The following is a 16,607-nucleotide window of genomic DNA, read 5'->3' on the forward strand; positions in this document are numbered from 1 at the left end:
TCCCAACCTCTAACCCTAAACCCCATCCCTAATCCTATCCAATGTCATCCAAACCCATCTCAATAAAACTTCATTCCCTTATGCCACTGTCACTTTGGTTCTTCTCTGCCTTTCCAGGCATCGCTGTGGTCGTCGTCCTGCACACAGATCTGGTTACTGGGGACTCTGCTTTTATGGGGTGTCTGGGACCCCCCTCTGCTGCACGCACCTCGTTGGGGTCTTCCTGCCCCTCGGTGTGCAGCAGCACCAAGGTCACTCCGGGCTGGTGTGGGTGTGACAGGCACCACGTCTAGATGCCCTTGGCCATGAGGGAATGGTGCTGCAGCTGGAGATGGAGGGGCTGCAGGGGGGAGGCGGCTCTTGCAGCCAGCGCACAGTGAGGGGCCCGGTGCCGGACGCAGCCCTGGGTTCTGGGGGTGTTTCTGACATCTGGGGGCCATCGCTGTGTTTGGGACATGTGGGCAGCCCCGGGGCTGCTGCCAGCTGTGGGGTGGGCCAGGACCTGGGATTTCCTGCATTTGGGCAGTGCCGCAGGTCTGAGGGCTGCTGCTGCTCTGGGGATGCTGCCAGGCAGGGAGTGACGCAGCCCATTAAGTGTGTGAACCACTCAGTGCTGTTGTCAGGTGTTGTGCCTCCTGTGCGAGCATTACCAGTGCTACCACTGCTCCTGAATGGGATGGCCACCCTTTACTTACTCGGTCCAACTGCCTAGAGTTGTAGCCTGTCGGTCTCTTTCAGGATCCAGTGTGTTCCACTAACACTCCCGGTGCACTGTGCCATTTTGCATTTCAAACATCTTGTCAAGACTGGGCAGCTCTCCTGGAGCTTGGCGTCACCTTCCCCAGACCGTGGCCAAGACGTCTCTCAGGTGCCTGATGGTTGGGCTGCCATCATCTATCCCAAGCGCTCCAAACAACGTTCAGCTTTCCCTTTCATTAACCTTCGGCAGCAAGTATTACACCACAACACCCCCCTCCCCCTTCTACCTCCCCCCCAACGCTGCCTGCGAGGCGAAGCAGCTGCGCTGGCTGCCAAGACGGTCCCGCCCTGCGAGGGGCGGGCGGGCGGCCGGCGTGACGCGGCCGGCGTGGGGCGAGCGGGCGGCGGCGATGAGCATGGGGTGAGTGGGGCTCTGCGGGGCGATGGGAAGGACGGGGCGCGGGGCTGTGCGGGTGCTGCTCTGCGCTCTCGGGCTGCGTGCCGCGGTGGGGTGTAGCTGAAATGGGGGAGGTTTGGGGAGGGGGGGTCGGAGAGAAAAAGAAAGCGAATGGGCTTCCCATCTTCGGGCCTGCGGGAAGCGGCGTTGGGTGCGTTGGAGGAAGGAGAGATGGGAGGGTTCTGCGAGGTCTGTGTTTTCGCGTGGTGTTGGGAAGCAGGAAGCTCACCGAGCAAACCTGAGCAGCCCGCGGCGCTCCTGGGGAATTGTTAGGAAGATCCGCGTTTGTGAATGACAAAACGCGGGGAGCGGAGCCGAGCTGCTTTCGTGGGATTAACGAGCCGTCGATGGCTCGCCTGGAGAGAATGGGCCGGCGGGGACACGCTCGAGCTGCTGCTTTCCTTCGGTTACGCTGCAGCTGTGCAATAGGGCCGGGCTTAACCTCCCAACTCGGTTCCTCCGCTTTCGTTAAAAATAAGAGCAGTTCGGCGTTGGCAGAAATGCCGCTTTAGGAGAAGCACCCGGGGGTGGCTGCGGGGGGAAGCCGCATCCCGTGTGACTCATGGCGTTGCGTTCCTTCAGCGAGGGGTTTCCACATCGGCACTGGAGCCCTGGAGCACATCCTGTGCCCTTCCCGCGGTCACTGGACGCTTTCCCGTCTGTTTCACACCGCGCGGTGTATTTGTTTCCTTCCATAAGCCGTGAGCTGTGTCCCTCCGGAGTCGTCTCTGGTTCCTGCCGGTGAGCCGCGCTCCGCCCTGCAGCTCCGTGCCCGGCTCTCTTGAACACAAGTTTCTTCCCAGTGACTGGGCTGATGTCAGCCGAGACGCCTGGTCGTGCCCCCAGCAGGATGGGCACGGCTCACTCCTCCAGCGGTTTACGCAGGAGGGGAGATGACAGGAAACGGCTTCCTTGGGCATCCTGTGCAAATAGCAGCTTGGACTCTGCTCTAAAAAAGCGGGGGGAGGGGGGAGGATCGTTTCCAAACGATACCGCATTAAGGCTCAGAAAGCACGCGGTTCCTCATTTTTGCACCGCTCTGTCCCTGCTCAGGTTACCGCTCTGGCTGTCGCTCACAGATCCGGGCTTTGTCAGAGCTCCGGGAGGGTTTGGCACGGCCGCATGGTCACGGCTGAGCCAGGTGCGCTGTCTCCTTGCGGCTGGGAGGACCTGCGGCAGTGATGGCACGGCAGTGTGTGAGCGGAGGGCCGTGTGGGAGCCACTGCAGCCTTCCCGCACCTTGTCCAGCTGGGAGTTCTCATTCTTCGTGCTCTTGCTCTTTTCTCAGTGTTTATTTGGAGGTCTTTGAGTAGCTCCAGCAAAGCATCCGTTGTCAGTAGGTTTCTTTTCACTGCTGTTCTTTGGTGGTAACTTCCTTCAGTATTTAATACTGAGCTCCAGGTACTGCTGAGGCAGCAGGGCACGACGCTTTGAGCAGCCCCGTGCAGCCCCAAACACAAGCATGTAACATCCCTGCAGTCACCTTGTGGCTGTTTATTGAGGCAATAAATGGCATTCCTTGGCAGTGCCGTAATGACATCCTTTGAAGTGCTTGGAAGCTTCCCCCAGGCCTGCACTTAGAAGCAAGATATATTTTGTATATACAAGTCAGTGTTACCTGAGATTCAAATGCTTTCTGTTGTTGGTAGTTGCAATGATTTCCTTCTGGTTTCCTTCTGGTTTGTGTGTATGGCTGAGGTCTCTTGTAGTGCTAATCTTAAAGGTGACCTGAAGCTGTTAGGTCACAGTGCAGTCCTTACATCTGTTAAATCTGCCACTTCTTCCAGCCACCCAGAATGACCAGATGCCATCCGTACAGCTCCAGCTGCTGAGGAACACATGAAGGTGTTTCACTTTCAATTCCTTGTCAGCTGGATTAGCACAGACTGAGCTTCCCCTGCAGCGCTGCTTTCCAATACAAATATTGAGCAGAGAGGTTGACTGCATTCATTTTCCCCTCTCGTTCTGCTGTGCTTGGTGCCTCTGCTTGGTGAACTCGTGCAGGAGCAAAGGGCTGGTTCACTGTAACCACAGTTGCCGTGTGCATGGTTAATGTGGTTGCTTGGCCTTGGTACGCCAGTTCTCCAGCAGCGAGCTTTACTGGGAAAGGAAATGAGATGACACACATGCAGTGTCCCACTAATCACCCAGTGTTTGGGTAGGTAACGAGGCGGGGTGTTTCAGAACATCTCTGTGGAGTCACAGAGGCAAACATTGCTGTTGGCGCAGCTGATAAGCAGTCATTCTAAACCGAAAGACAAACAAGATTACCGCTGTGTGCAGTGAATTGGATTCTGCTTCCAAATGAATTTCTGCCTTGAAATTACAGCTGGTGGTGGAATGGATACAGCAGTGCCTGAGGAAAGGCTGTGCATCCTTCTGTGGTTAGAAAAGGGAGCAGCAGCCTTCTTGGGAAGCCTCAGCCAGCAGGGACAGGACATGAGGATATTCTCATGGGCTGGGGCTGTGTTTGTTCCTGGTCTGCGTGCTGCCTTGCCACTTGGTTCTCCAATGGAACTGAGAAAATCCACGTCCTTCTGCCCACCCTTGTTTGAAATAACAGCCTGCCAAACATCCCAAAAGCTCAGCAGTTCTAACTGTGGAAGATGCAATTACGCTAATTTGCTGTCTCTCAATTTAGATGTTTTTAACCATATGCATCCTCTATAGGCATGGTAAGAAATACAGCAACGCTGAGCTGCGCTGTTTTCTCCTCCCTGCAGAGCCCTTTCCATATGGCTTGCATTCAGACATGAGCTTATCTCACCAAGAGTCTGTCAGAGCAAAACACAGCTGGAGTAACCCTCAGACAGGGCTTCTGCAGCTCTAGATGAGAGGAAGGCTGAGGAAGCGTGTCAGTTCCTTGTGGTATGGACTCATTAATGTACCTGCTGTAGACTTTGCTCCCATCCCAACAATGTGCTTCCAGCTTCTGTAATTGGGATGACACGATTCACGCGTCCATTCCCCACTGGAGCTGTGTTCTGTGGTTAGCAAAGCTTGTGGGTGTAACCTGCTCTGAACTTCCTGCGATGGCAGGTTCAGGGTGTTTGGCAAGTCCTGCATCAAGCTGCAGTGTAGTTATGGCCTGCAGGAGCAGGGGTTTCATACAGCTTATGGGCAGCTTTGGTGCTGCAGGTCCATGGGTTTGCCTGCAGCAGCGCTGGCCCTGCTGGAGCACCGTTCCCATGGCTCTCCAGCCAGTAGACCTGGGCAAAAATTGCATCCATGGCAGCAGCTCACGTTACAGTGACTTCCTTTACAACAGGGCTTAAAAATGTGGCAATTTGGGGGATTCGAGTGGCTGAGAAGGTTTAAAAACTTTCCTGGAGTTGAACCTTGAATATTTCCTAAGGCCTTAAATGCATTCAGAGCATTTCACGTTTCCTTCTGGTTCGTGTTTATGGTTGAGGTCTCCTATATGAAAGGGGCTGCCTTGAGAGTTACCTGTGAGCAGTGCCTTTTGGACCCTGGGTTTGGTGGTCCCTTTTTAAGCTGTCACTCAGGTCTCATTCAGTACCTAGAGGGGTGAATCAGGCACTCGTCATCCCTCTCCCTTTATGTAAACTCATATGTGATTATCAGCGTACCGTAAAGGTAAGATGGGGCTGCAGGGTGTTCTGAGGACATACATGACTTAGAGCTTTTCAAATGCAAAAGAAGAGGAGTGAAAGGGGAGCAATACAAAGCGAGGTGATAGGACAAGGCAGTCCTCTCTTTGTGTTTAATTTCTATGGATCCTATGGAAAGTCTCAGTTTGTGCTGCGGCGATAAAACTACTGGCAGGCTTTTCTTTTGTCTTCAGTTAAATTCTTGGCCAAAGTTAGCTTTTATTATGTGAGGAGAGAGAAGCAGGAAATGGCAGCGAATGAGCTCAAGCTGTTTGTAAGCGTGTGGTTTATGCAGAGACGGTGGTATATCATGCAGGAGTCTGAAAACCTGCCTTCAGAGTGGGACACCAGCAGAGCGTTCTGCTCGTGGGCTGTGGCTGCCTCCATTCCTGCGCCGTGACGTCTGTTTGCAGGATCCATGGGGTAAGGTGTAGTCGTGCTGTTGTTTGGGTTGGGTTTTTTGTTTGGTGAACCACCCAGGAGGTGTCTTTCAGCTGCAGCCCTTTGTTTGCTCCTTTCCATGTATGTATGGACAAGGCGGGCGAGTGGTCACTTAGTGTGAGTGTTTTGTTTTCTTAATACTTCCAGAGGCCCTTCGGAAGAGTTCATGAGTTGAAAGCAAATAAGCAAAGCAGCGGTTTCTCAGCAGAGAAGGGAACAGACTTTCTGGAGGTGACGCACAGCAAGCAGTCTTTGTACAGTGTGCGAAGCGTCCCATCTCCTAGTGCTCAATCTGAGCTGTGTTTTGGCCTCTCTTGGTACCACCTTCTATCTCCAGAAACCTTCCTGTGTTTTTTTCCAGTAGTTTTACCCGTGGGAGTCCCATGGCTCCGTAATCATGACGTACTCTGTGTCGTGATAGTGCTAGCAGATGTGCGGTAGGAGATGCTCCGGGCAGCACTCCTTTGGCAGAAAAAGGACAGATATAATGACAGTCAGATGCACCATTAAGATATGTCAGAAGAGCTGCCAAAACTAGCAATAGGAAACACAAGAAAAAAGTGTATTTATGAAGAGCTGCGGTGTTGACGGGGGTGTTGTTGCAGCAGTGTACAAGTTCAGCACACGGACGGGTTTGTTTTCCTGTCTCGGTGCCTTCTGCTCCTTCCAGAGCTTTGCTCACAGCAGCCCAGCCTGGCAGCAGGGAAGTTCTGCTGCTGCTGCTGCAAGGTCAGTGACAGAAACACCAGCAGCGGTCCCATTGTGCACAGTCCCTAGAAGTCCCTGGGAAGAACTAACTAACTCATGCCTGTGTTTTGTTCCCTGGCTGTTTTGGAAAGCTTATAATTTTGGCCTGTAGTAATCACACGGTCTGTGGGGCCGGATCACAGTGTTTATGTGTGCAAACCTGGCACACCTGTGCTCTAAATGAGTGTTTCCATTCACTTCCTTTGAAAATGCATGCAGAATGCACTCAGCCGTCGTGTTGTTTGAGCAAAAGTGCAGACAAATGGCAGGAATGCACCGAGTGCTTCTAAGAACTCAGTGAAAGCAACGATGTGGCTGTTGGTTTGTTTCCCCGAGCTTCGTTATCACCACATTCCTTATTGGAGGGAGTAAACAGGCGAGAAGTTTGTTACCAATAAGCCAGTGGGGGCTGTGCTGCAGAGTGACCTGTGCTTATCTGCTGGCTGCCAGCTGGTTCTCTTAGCTCTCTCTCGTAACAGAGCTGAATTTGGTCCTGAAAGAGGGACCAAACTGTGCAGGTTTCCTGCTGTGCTTGTTTATGTGTGATGGGTGGGTCTCTCTTCACCTCGTTTTCTCCATCTCTCAGATTTGTGGAGATGTTGCCCAGCCCTTGGTGAAGTTCAGCAGGGTTCTTTGGCTGCAGAAGTGAAGTGTTTGTCTTCTTCGTCATCTCTTTCCTTGGCAAAGGGATCTTTTTTCCTCGCCATTATTCACTACCAAAAAAGGCTTCTTCCTCCTTAGCTGGGAAGAGACAGAGGAAGAAACTCTTGTTGACTGCTAAGGTCCCTTCCAGCCTGAGCCGTTGTGTGATTCTATGAAGTGCAAATAAAGCTGACAAGGCATGTATGCACCTTCATGGTTGTGCAGCTGTGCTGCAGTTATCTGTTTTCTTTCTTGGCGGTGTTTCTAATGCTGTTTCAGTGCCTTCAGAAGGCTGCATCAGTTCCTGCTTCCTGTTTGATGTGGAAATGCTTGCAGTAACAGTGGGCAAATCATGGGCACAGCGCAGGGGCATCACTAGGAAAGCCTTCCTACTGTGATCAGCGCATCACAAAATCCATGCATAAAATCGTTTGGGATCATACACATCCAGTCACTCACAAAACTCTTGTTCCGATTGCATTCCTCAAGCTGTTGTAGGAATAGGGGGAGAAAAGGTGGTGGGATCTCTGCTGGGGAGAAACATGCTTTTTAGATTGAACCTATTCTGTCTGTTGGTGTTGGCTCACAGAGAGTTGGGGGGCTCCAGGGAAGTGAGGTGAGCTCTTGTGAATTTTGGCTGGGCGCAGAGTGGGTTGCTTTTGCTTTCTGTTTTTAGTGCCAGTGATTCAACCTGCTGGTGTGATCGGGAACCAGAAATACTTCTCACACTGAATGTCTGGTTGGTAGCCAAGCAAAAATGGCTGGGGGATCTGGAGATGCCATTTTGTTTAAAGGTGTTAAGAGGAGGCCGAACGGGAAGAAAACTAGAGAGCTGTGTAGCCAAAGTGTCTATGAAGAAGCAAAAACAGGATGGATGTCGAAACATCTACTGGTTATTTTAGTGTTTTCTTCAATAAGAGCAGCTTCCTGCTATTGTTTCCAAAACTGCTGCCTGATACATTCCATAGGAAATAAAAATGCAGGAGACTCCAACTGCCATGGAAGAAAGGCTTCAATTATCTCAGGCATAGCAAACAGACCACATGAATTGAGGCTTCAGAGGTCATAGATCCCAATATTTTGCCTTTCATTTCATTATTTGCCCCCAGAAAAGACATCCTTGCCTGGACATTGAATTTCTAAAACGAGGTCTTTCAGAACATTAGGTAGCCAAAGAGGACCAACAAGAAGACCAACAAGAAGACTAACGTAGGCTTGATGCTGAGCACTGCATGTGTTATACGGTTACTTTTTCCATCCTGTGTGGTAAACAGAACAAGGAGGCTGTCAGGGCAGTGTCTGCGGGGGGCTGGGCAGATGGTGGTGGGTTGGTGTGAGATTGACTGCTTCTGCTGGCATCTCTCTTGCAGTTTTGGAACTCTTGTTGCGATTGGAGTGATCGTTTTTGCAGTGATCGTCATTACTATAATCCTGTGCCTCACTTGCTCCTGCTGCTGTCTGTACAAAGCATGTCGAAGACCGCAGCGTAAGTATCTCTGTATTGCATTTCTTTATCTCATCCCTTCACAGCTTTGAACATTTTTTTCTGTGAGATTATATTGCCATAGAAAGGGAGAGCAATGCAGTAATATTTCCTTACCGCTGTGCTACAAGAGCGGCAGCAGGTAAACATGAAAAGCAAGCCTTTAAGCTGCTTGAAATACCGTATTCATCTTCTGAGATCAAACTTAACAATGAGCATTTTGAAGGGAAGCACTAATGAGAAGTGGTCTTATTTAAAGCATTAGTAAGAGTATTTCAAATAAGGTATTGAATAGAGTATTTAATTAGAGTATAGCTGAGATTAGCTTGCACACAGTCACAGAAGCAGCAGAACATGTTTATGGGAAGACTGAAATCTGAGTAAAACAAAAGGATTGTTTCCTTGTTCCCTGTGCAAGAAGTGGAGCCTTGAACATTTGTAATTGTAGAATTAAGGTGAAGGTCATGACAACAAATTGTTGCAGTTCATTGGAAAATGCTGTGCTGCAGTAAGAGAGATGAACCAATAACCCGCTGTCTGCCCTTCTCAAATTGACGCTTATTTGACTGTTCCAGAGAGGCACAGATGTGTTAGCATACAGACTGCATGTGAAAGGAAGCTCATGTGGCAAACCATGACAGGAAATGTCTTGCCTATGGTGGGAGATCTGTAGCACCTTTATCCTTTAAAACAGAAAGCATCTCTAAGACTAAGTAGTTTTTCCAGTCTTCTACCAAGAGGTGGATCGCTTGGCTGAGTCCAAGGAGAGATTTCTTTGATCTTCATGGCTGAGAACCAAGGAGGTAAAGCAGCTGCTCTCCTGCTTCGTGTGAGCTCTTATTACCATGTAGGTCAATGGAAGGATATTCTGAGGAGCGAATTTCTAAAGCTGCTGTAGAGCTTTGCAAACGAAATGGTCCCAGATCTTAGAGTAAGAAATGGATTTCTGAAAGGAGTTCGTACTCTTACATCACTGCCCTGTTGAGGCACCAGCACTAACCGCCTTCCTTTGGGTTGTTTGTAGCTGTTGTGACTACCACGACCGCCACAACAGTGGTCCACACGCCGTACCCACAGGCACAGGGAGTGCCACCCAACTACCCTGCAGCTCCGTATCAGGGCTACCAGCCCGTGGCCATCCAGCCGCAGCCGGGGATGCCAGTTGCGTCCTACCCTGCGCAGTATCCTCCCCCGTATCCCATGCAGCCACCAGGACCCCCAGCCTACCATGAAACCATGGCAGGTAAGGATGTTTTGATAGCGGGATGTTTTAGTAACGTAGAGTAGAACGTTTTAATAATTCAATCGAAATTTCATATTAAACTCAAAGTCTGGTTAACACGTGCATAGTAGTCTAATTCTGAGTGGTTTAACCTATACGCAGGCGGCTTTTGCAAGTATTTTTGTTTTATTGATCATTCTTTTTATAGAGATGATATCCAGACTGATGATTTGTGCACGGCTGGCAATTAGAACTGCTGGGTTGTTTTTCCTTCTGCTTTTCTTCCTTCACAGCATGGCATTCATGGAGCTTTAGTGTTGCTGATTCTTGTGCTGCTAATAGCTGTTCTCTGCAATTGGCTCCCAGCTATTCAGAGGCCAAAACTAGAATCATAGAATGACGGATTTGAGTTGGAAGTGACTTTAATGACCATCCACATTGCTGGTCTGAAAAGACAGCTTTTCCCATTATTTTCCTCACCTATTAGGCAAGGGGCAGTCTTTAATTAGGTCACGTGCAGGAGGGAGCGTACCTGCTGTGTCACACAAGAGCCAACCCCACTCAGCTTACAAGATCCCCAGCAGATAGGCACCTCTGTGTGTCCTGGCATTATTTGAACCACCTCGTGCTACTTGGCAGACTTAATAGAAGTGCTGCCTCGCAGCAGCTTGGCTCAGAATGCCAGAAAGTAAGGATGTGGTCTGAGTGGTACGTTTGTGATATATGATATGTGTGATATGTGCCATGCTTGACAAGCCTGGAAGCGGTGGGCTGCTTCTTAAAATCAATTACAGTTTTGTAGTGAAGTTGATGACACTTAATTGTAGCCCTAAAGGAATCCTAAGGTGCTTCTTCTTCTTTTGCCCAGTGGTTTATTTTCACTTCTCCACGTACTGTCAGCTTTATCCTATTGCTTGTGCATTTCTGCACAAGTTGTTGATTTAGACAGAGAATTCTGTGAGCTTGACAAGCCTGTTTTTCCTGTGCTTTGCTTTTGCAGCTGGTGCTGGAGCACCGTACCCCATCAGCCAGCCCCCATACAACCCTGCCTACATGGATCCTCAGAAGCCCACCTACTGAACGGCTCTGCCACCGCGCACCGTGCAGCTGCAGTATGTTATCCTGGAAGACAGCAATCTTTTGTCTAAGTAAAGTGAACGTTAACTCCGTATCTTCTTTGTTTTTAAGTGCTTTCAGTACTTCTGGCAGAAGTTGTTCATTTATACCTCAAGTAAATACGAAGAGAGATTGTGTTCAGAAGGGGTGCTCAGAAGTAAGAACCACAACAACATTTCTTGTGCAATAATTTTATGTGTGGTAGAAAGGAATGGTCCTCAGTGAGCTGTCAAACACCCAAAGCTGTAGTGATCTCTTGCACAGTACCAAATCACACTGAAAAGCTGTGTGACAAATGTTCTTGTTGTGAGGTTGCTATAGTGAGGTCAGCTCCAACCTAATACATTTCACCCATCACTTAAAAGGGAACCTTTCTTGAAACACATCTGCCTGCGGCGAGAGTAGCAAGCCGTGTTCAGTTGTATTTGGACAAGTTGCATTATTCTGTGCTGAGTAGTTGGTCTCTTCCTTGTTTTATTTCCCAATTTTAAGGCTTAAAAACTGCCTTTGTTGGGTGTTTTCTCAGGCTGTTTTAGTTTATAGCTAGAAATTGACGATAGAACCAAACCTTCTGCCATTCCTTAGAACAAACGGATCAAAAGCTGAAAACCCGGGGGGTGTTCTTCATTAAAAATATATTGGACGAAGACTTGGTTTGCTTAATAGTCATAGGTTGTTGAGTGCTTTGGAGGAAATAAAACAGCGCCTTAGCCGTACGTTGAGCAGAAATGACTGTCGGTGTTGTTCTGCATGGTCACAGTGAGGGGATTCATTTTGGTTTTATTTGGTTTATTTGATAATGAGTCATGGTTTCTGTGGTGTTTTCTATGATGCTGTTGTTTTCTGCATTGAAATGCGTGTTGTTCCTTGGTGGAGCTCTATGCAGACCATGGTATCTCTCACTGTGATGTAACGAGTGAAATAATGTGGCTGCATCTCGCACGGATACGCTCCAGGTACGGCCTTCGAGCCCCTCGTCCTGTGACATCACATTCGAGGTAGATTTCTGTTTGAGAAACTTTGAACTTGAATAACCGACGGTGGTGTTTTACCTCATAGGATGGGTGGAAACTGCTGCTGTCGAAGGCAGCCTTCTTTCTCTAAGTGGTTTTTGGCTCCTTTTCTAGGTTATTCCGATTTTTATTTTTAAAGTCTTCAGGGCATTTCAGGACAAACCTGTTCGAAGTTTTTTTAGCACCAGTGTTCACAATAAGCCACGTCCCTGTGTTACAGCCCTCTGCTGGAGTTCATAGTGTGCAGTGCAGCCAATTGCAGAGCAGGTGCGCCTTGGATCCGTGTGCTCCTCTTTCCTACCCTGCAAGCCAAAAAATCAGGCTGTGCTTCCTTACACTGCTGGGAGCTCTGTGAAAACACCCCGGAATGGGCAGTGATTCTCACGTGGAGGATCTGGGTTATTTGTGTGGAGGAGGGCACTGAGTGACTGCAGAAGCAACCCCTTTATTGCAGAAGCACTTGCCCAGGTGTGTTTGATCATACAGAAGGACAGCAGAGATTCCAGCGGCTCATTGGTCAGTGTGTGGATGGATGGGGGGAGGCGGGAGGAGGAGAAGGGTAGGGTTAAGGAGCCTGAAAACTCACACCTTTCCTTCAGTGAACATACACTGATGATAACTACATTCAAGTGAAGAGGGAAAGCAGTTCTACAGGTGTTAATGATTTAATCGTAGTGTCACTGTCACAAAACTGGATGTAAGAAGAGAAAATGGCCTGCTTTCCTCGCTTCAGAACTGGAAGCCTGAATTGGGTCTTAACGTATAATCAATGTCAGCCCTATGGTGTAGGACCAAATTTCATTATCGTGGTGCAATCCAATTATGTAGCAGTTAGATAAATGATGGAGAATCCAGCCCGTACATTGTCTGTCAGGCACTGCTCACACTTCAGTCCCAGTAACCAAAGTTCACATCCAACCAGTTACCCACCGCTGAAATGGGAATTCCCATTTTAAACATTGAGTCCAATCCTTTTTTAACTCTGTAAGTGCCTTTGTTTCAGAAACGTTCTGTGGAATTAAATACAGTACAGTACTCTGCCATACGGAACTTCCTAGAGGATCGTTGTTGACTTTATTACATACTGTAAACCAGCTTTGTATGTTGTTTGTAGTTTAAACGTGCGTCTTCAAAAGAAGTGGCATAAACTCTTTGCACCTTTGTAATAAATGCAGTGTTTGAAATATATTCTGTCACTTTTGCTTTCTTAGCCTGTCCGAGTATTTCTTGAGCTGCATTTTAATTGTGTCTGACATCAAGCACGTTGTATTGTGAATATCACTTTTTGGTCACGGGGTATGGAATCTAATGACAGCTACATGGCACAACACAAGAAGGAAGGCGCGAGCTCCTGGATGATGCTCTGATGGTCTTCAAAGGTAATCTGAGAACTGCTCCCGAGGTCAACTCATGACGCCGAACACACTGGTAACCAATTGAAGATCCTTGACAAGTCTGTTGTGGACGAGATGTTTTTGGGTCAGAGTCTGATACCTCTCTCATGCATGTTGACTTCTGCTGAATGCTCTACCTCATGTTTCAACTGCCCCACGTTGGCATGTGAGGAGTGATGCTTTCTGGTCTGTGTGAAAGTAGCGTAGCTGATGGTTCTGTGTATTCTAAATCATTTAAAAAATGCTTTTGAAAGCATTAATCCCGAATTATAAGTCCTTCAGTTGAAAATACCAGCCTTGGGCAGGCCAAGGATGCTTTCAGTAAGACACCAGGTAATGCTGAATTGGTTGGTACTTCGTAGTTGTGATGGCCTTGAACTGTTAGCTAAGTTTCCTAAGAAGGATGTAAATATATATCTGTATATTCTTACTTCACATTTTCTCAACAGGATTGCGATTAGTTAATTGATGACAGAAGCCAAAATACATGCTCCATAAAAACCAGAATCTGAACCTAAACTAGAAGACAGATGTGATTTCGAGCCCAAACATTAATTCTAACCATAAAATGCAGTTATTTCTGATGTTTTGGTTAGGGCTTAGTTCAGCTATTTTTCTTCTCCCACAGATTATTTAGTGACTGCAGGGAGGAATGGATTGGGTTGGGTGCTGGGGAAGGGAAGCCCGTGGATCCAGGCCCTAAAGCCGCCCACCTCGGGAAAGGCAGAGAAGAACCAAAGTGACAGTGGCATAAGGGAATGAAGTTTTATTGAGATGGGTTTGGATGACATTGGATAGGATTAGGGATGGGGTTTAAGGTTAGAGGTTGGGACGGAGCTGGTAGATGGCTGCTCCCCCGGCTTCAGCAGGGCCGGCCGGTGATGTGCTGGGCCCGACGTGGTACCCGGGAGTAGCTCCGCCCCTGGGCTGGCCCTCGCCGCCTGGACCGGCTGGTGCGGCGTCTTCGGGGCTGGCTGTCGGTGTCCGCAGCCCGGCGATGGAGAGGCGAGCGGCTTCGGATGCGGGCCCGCCTCGGATGTCCGGATGGGCTTCTGTGGGCCGTTGGGGAAGCCCTGGAGGACCCCGGTGCTGCCGGTGTTCTGGAGCTGCGGGTGCAGCTCTGAGCACCTGGGGTTGCTGTCGGCCGGCTCCCTCGGTGTCTCTGGGGCCGGCTCGGAGATGCTGGGGCCCGGCGCCGCAACGGAGAGCGGCTTCTTGTCCGGGCCCGCTGTCCCTGCCTGCACCTCAGGTTGTAAACAAGTGCAGGGCAGCGCCTCGAGGACCGAGATGTCCCCTGGCTCATAGAGTCTGTGCTGCTCTCGGCCATCAGAGCAGCACTGTGGGTTCTCCCACGTCGTCCTTGGGACTCACTAAAGATGTTTTGATCCCGGCGCTGACGTGCAGGGATTCTCCTGCGGTCCGTGCTGCTCTGGATGGACGTGCTGCTCTGGATGCTGCTCTCAGGCACACAGGAACCGTGATCTGGCCCCGATGGTGCCTGGATGGAGCTGCTGGAGCTGCTGCTCTCTGGTGGCACACAGCTCTGGGATGGCTGCAGTCCCTGCTGGCTGGTGGTGCTGAGGCCAGCAAGACCTGAGCTGGTGCTGGAGGCTGTAAGGGGAGGCAGGAAGGTGAGCAGGATGGAATTCCAGCCATGGGGTGGAACTGGCTCCCGTTTGTCCCGGGCTGGAGGGATTTGAGCAAGGCCGCTCTGAGCAGCCGCTGCCAGGCCTGGCCTGGCCCAGCCCAGCAGCACGCGGCTGTTTGCCTCTTACCGGTGCCCTCTCCAGCACAGGCGTTGCACTCCCAGCTGGTTGTGCTGTCGCTCAGGTGGGAACAGAGGCGGTGTGTGCCTCGTGCAGCACAGGAGCTGCAGAGGAGCAGCTCCCAAGGCCTGTGGAAAGCAACGGGTTGTGGCCGTGAGCACAAAGTGCCCTGAGCCAGGGAGTGCCCGGCACAGCTCTGGTGCTCAGTCTGTGCTCCCCCAGCCTGTGGTGAGGCTGCGATGCCACGCAGAGCCCCAGAGGGCAGCTGAGCTCACTCACCCCTCTCCTGACCGCAGTCTGCCCTGGGGGTAAAGGCACTCGCTGGCCATGCAGCGTCGGTGCCATACTGCCACTCCGGAATAGGCGGTGTTTTCCCACCGTATTTGCATTCTCCTAGAGAAGGGAGGGAATGTGATGAGCACTCACTGGCCCAGGACTCAAACGAACCCTCAAATCCATCCATCCCCATCCACCTTCTCCCTGGTTCCAGCTTCTCACTGACACATAGGCCCACGGTAATGGCTGCCAAGGGCCAGACACCAACCTGTCTGGGATTCGGATCCCCAGAGTCAGCATTTCCTGCAGGAACGTCTGCGTGTCTCTGCAGTTGGGGCAGTGGAAGAGGCGAATCCCAGAGCTCAGGGCCATTCTCTGCAGCAGAAACACAAGCAGTGTGGGTGTGAGCCGGGCCTGGTGCTGCTGAGCGCCTGCGGTGCCGCAGGTCGAGGGGAGGGCTCCTACCTGGACGCAGGCCCGGTGCAACCAGGCGTGCTGGCAGGCTGGGCACACCATGGTGCCGTACGACCTGCTCTCATCTACGGGCTCCAGGCAGATGATGCAGGTGGTGTCCGGCTCCGGTGCCGCCTGCACTGCCTGCTGCGGGCGGTGCTCCCAGCAGAAGGCCCTGGGGGAAGATGGAAGGGATGGGCGAGGTGAGAAGGGCTGCGAGGAGGGCAGAGGAACGGGAAGGAGCCCCAGGCCTTGGCTCTGGCTCTGTCAGGCTGCTGGGAGGTTCACAGCGCGTTCCTCGCTGCTGTGGCTGGTGCTGACAGCAGGGTTGGAGGCCACAGGCCACACCTGGCAGCTCTTACCTGAACTCCCCAAAGTACTGGGTGACACACTGGCCTTCATAGGCACAGGGGAGGTGGAAGGTCCGCTCACAGTCCGGGTCTGCGCAGGTGATGGTGGCCCCCGAACTGCCGCAGACGAAGCAGAGCTGGAAAGAGCAGAGCAGCCCCCATCAGCTGCAGGCTCAGGGCCTACGCAGCGGGCCCCGCACCTCTGGGCAGGGCGCAGGATGCGGGCAGGGCTGGGTGGCACTCTGCAGAGCTGCCTGGTGAACAGGGCTGGTCTGCAAGAGCAGGAATGTCTCCTGGAGCTGGGAGGAGGGGCTGGGATTGCTTTCTTGGGACCAGCCTAAGCTCTCCTGGCACCAAGCTCCCTGTTCCGCTCCAGTGCTCACCTTCTGCTCCGCCTCCCTCACTGTGCGCGTCAGGTCTTCAAAACGAAAACGTGCCTCGTTGTTCTCTTGCACGTTTTGACAAAGACCGCTGGCAAATCGCTGTACAGGAGGAAAGAGCACGGTCTAGTTAGGGCAGAAAGGAGGGAATCACTGGTGGGAGGAAGGTGGCAGGAGCCACCAGGGAACTCACCGCACAAAACTCGTGGTAAGAGAATCTGCGAAAGCTCTGTTTGTTCCCAAGGATGCCCGAGTCCTCATCCTCTAGGCCACAGAGCACGCATGCTGGAGAGGAGAGAGTAACAGCCGTGAGCGCCTTGCGGGGCCAGGTGCCCCCTGGGCTGTCCCAGGGGCTGCTCTGTGCCGGCTGTGCCAGCTGAGGGGCAGGGCCGCAGGCCGCGCATGCAGGGATACTTGGCTCTCACCTGGCTCTTCCGAGCCGACAGCCTCCTGTATGGAGCGAAACCAAGAGCAGAGAGTCTGTCCCATCGCTGATGGTCCTCGTCCTCTGCGTGCAAACCTATGGGAGAAGAGGGACGAGGCTGAGTTGGCGGCTC

The 16,607-nt window shown here is 51.3% G+C and overlaps 2 protein-coding genes across 2 annotated transcripts; one reads left to right on the plus strand and one right to left on the minus strand.

The window, feature by feature from the left end:
• The first annotated feature begins 1,055 nt into the window (after positions 1-1,055).
• Positions 1,056-12,639, plus strand: SHISA5 (shisa family member 5). The gene is made up of 4 exons (XM_072347199.1): positions 1,056-1,120; positions 7,968-8,083; positions 9,105-9,323; positions 10,303-12,639. Exons 1-4 carry the CDS (start codon positions 1,110-1,112, stop codon positions 10,380-10,382), a joined length of 426 nt encoding a protein of 141 aa, XP_072203300.1. The 5' UTR covers positions 1,056-1,109; the 3' UTR covers positions 10,383-12,639.
• Positions 12,640-13,687: 1,048 nt separating this feature from the next.
• Positions 13,688-16,539, minus strand: LOC140257908 (PHD finger protein 7-like). The gene is made up of 9 exons (XM_072347627.1): positions 16,476-16,539; positions 16,244-16,335; positions 16,054-16,152; positions 15,683-15,807; positions 15,333-15,495; positions 15,136-15,242; positions 14,871-14,981; positions 14,601-14,719; positions 13,688-14,436 (listed from the first exon to the last, which is right to left on the minus strand). Exons 1-9 carry the CDS (start codon positions 16,537-16,539, stop codon positions 13,688-13,690), a joined length of 1,629 nt encoding a protein of 542 aa, XP_072203728.1.
• Between the last annotated feature and the right edge of the window lie 68 nt (positions 16,540-16,607).

Source organism: Excalfactoria chinensis, chromosome 12, assembly GCF_039878825.1.
Source record: "Excalfactoria chinensis isolate bCotChi1 chromosome 12, bCotChi1.hap2, whole genome shotgun sequence".
NCBI classification, from domain to species: domain Eukaryota; kingdom Metazoa; phylum Chordata; class Aves; order Galliformes; family Phasianidae; genus Excalfactoria; species Excalfactoria chinensis.

Bases quoted from the DNA above. Each gene is read 5' to 3' on its own strand.
- SHISA5 (XM_072347199.1), top strand. The intron at 8,084-9,104 runs GTAAGTATCTCT...GGTTGTTTGTAG, and splicing joins AGCATGTCGAAGACCGCAGC to CTGTTGTGACTACCACGACC. The intron at 9,324-10,302 runs GTAAGGATGTTT...TTGCTTTTGCAG, and splicing joins CTACCATGAAACCATGGCAG to CTGGTGCTGGAGCACCGTAC.
- LOC140257908 (XM_072347627.1), bottom strand. From the start codon at position 16,539: ATGGGACAGACTCTCTGCTCTTGGTTTCGCTCCATACAGGAGGCTGTC. The intron at 15,243-15,332 runs GTAGGAGCCCTC...TTTCTGCTGCAG, and splicing joins TGCACCGGGCCTGCGTCCAG to AGAATGGCCCTGAGCTCTGG. The intron at 14,982-15,135 runs GTTGGTGTCTGG...CTTCTCTAGGAG, and splicing joins GGGATCCGAATCCCAGACAG to AATGCAAATACGGTGGGAAA.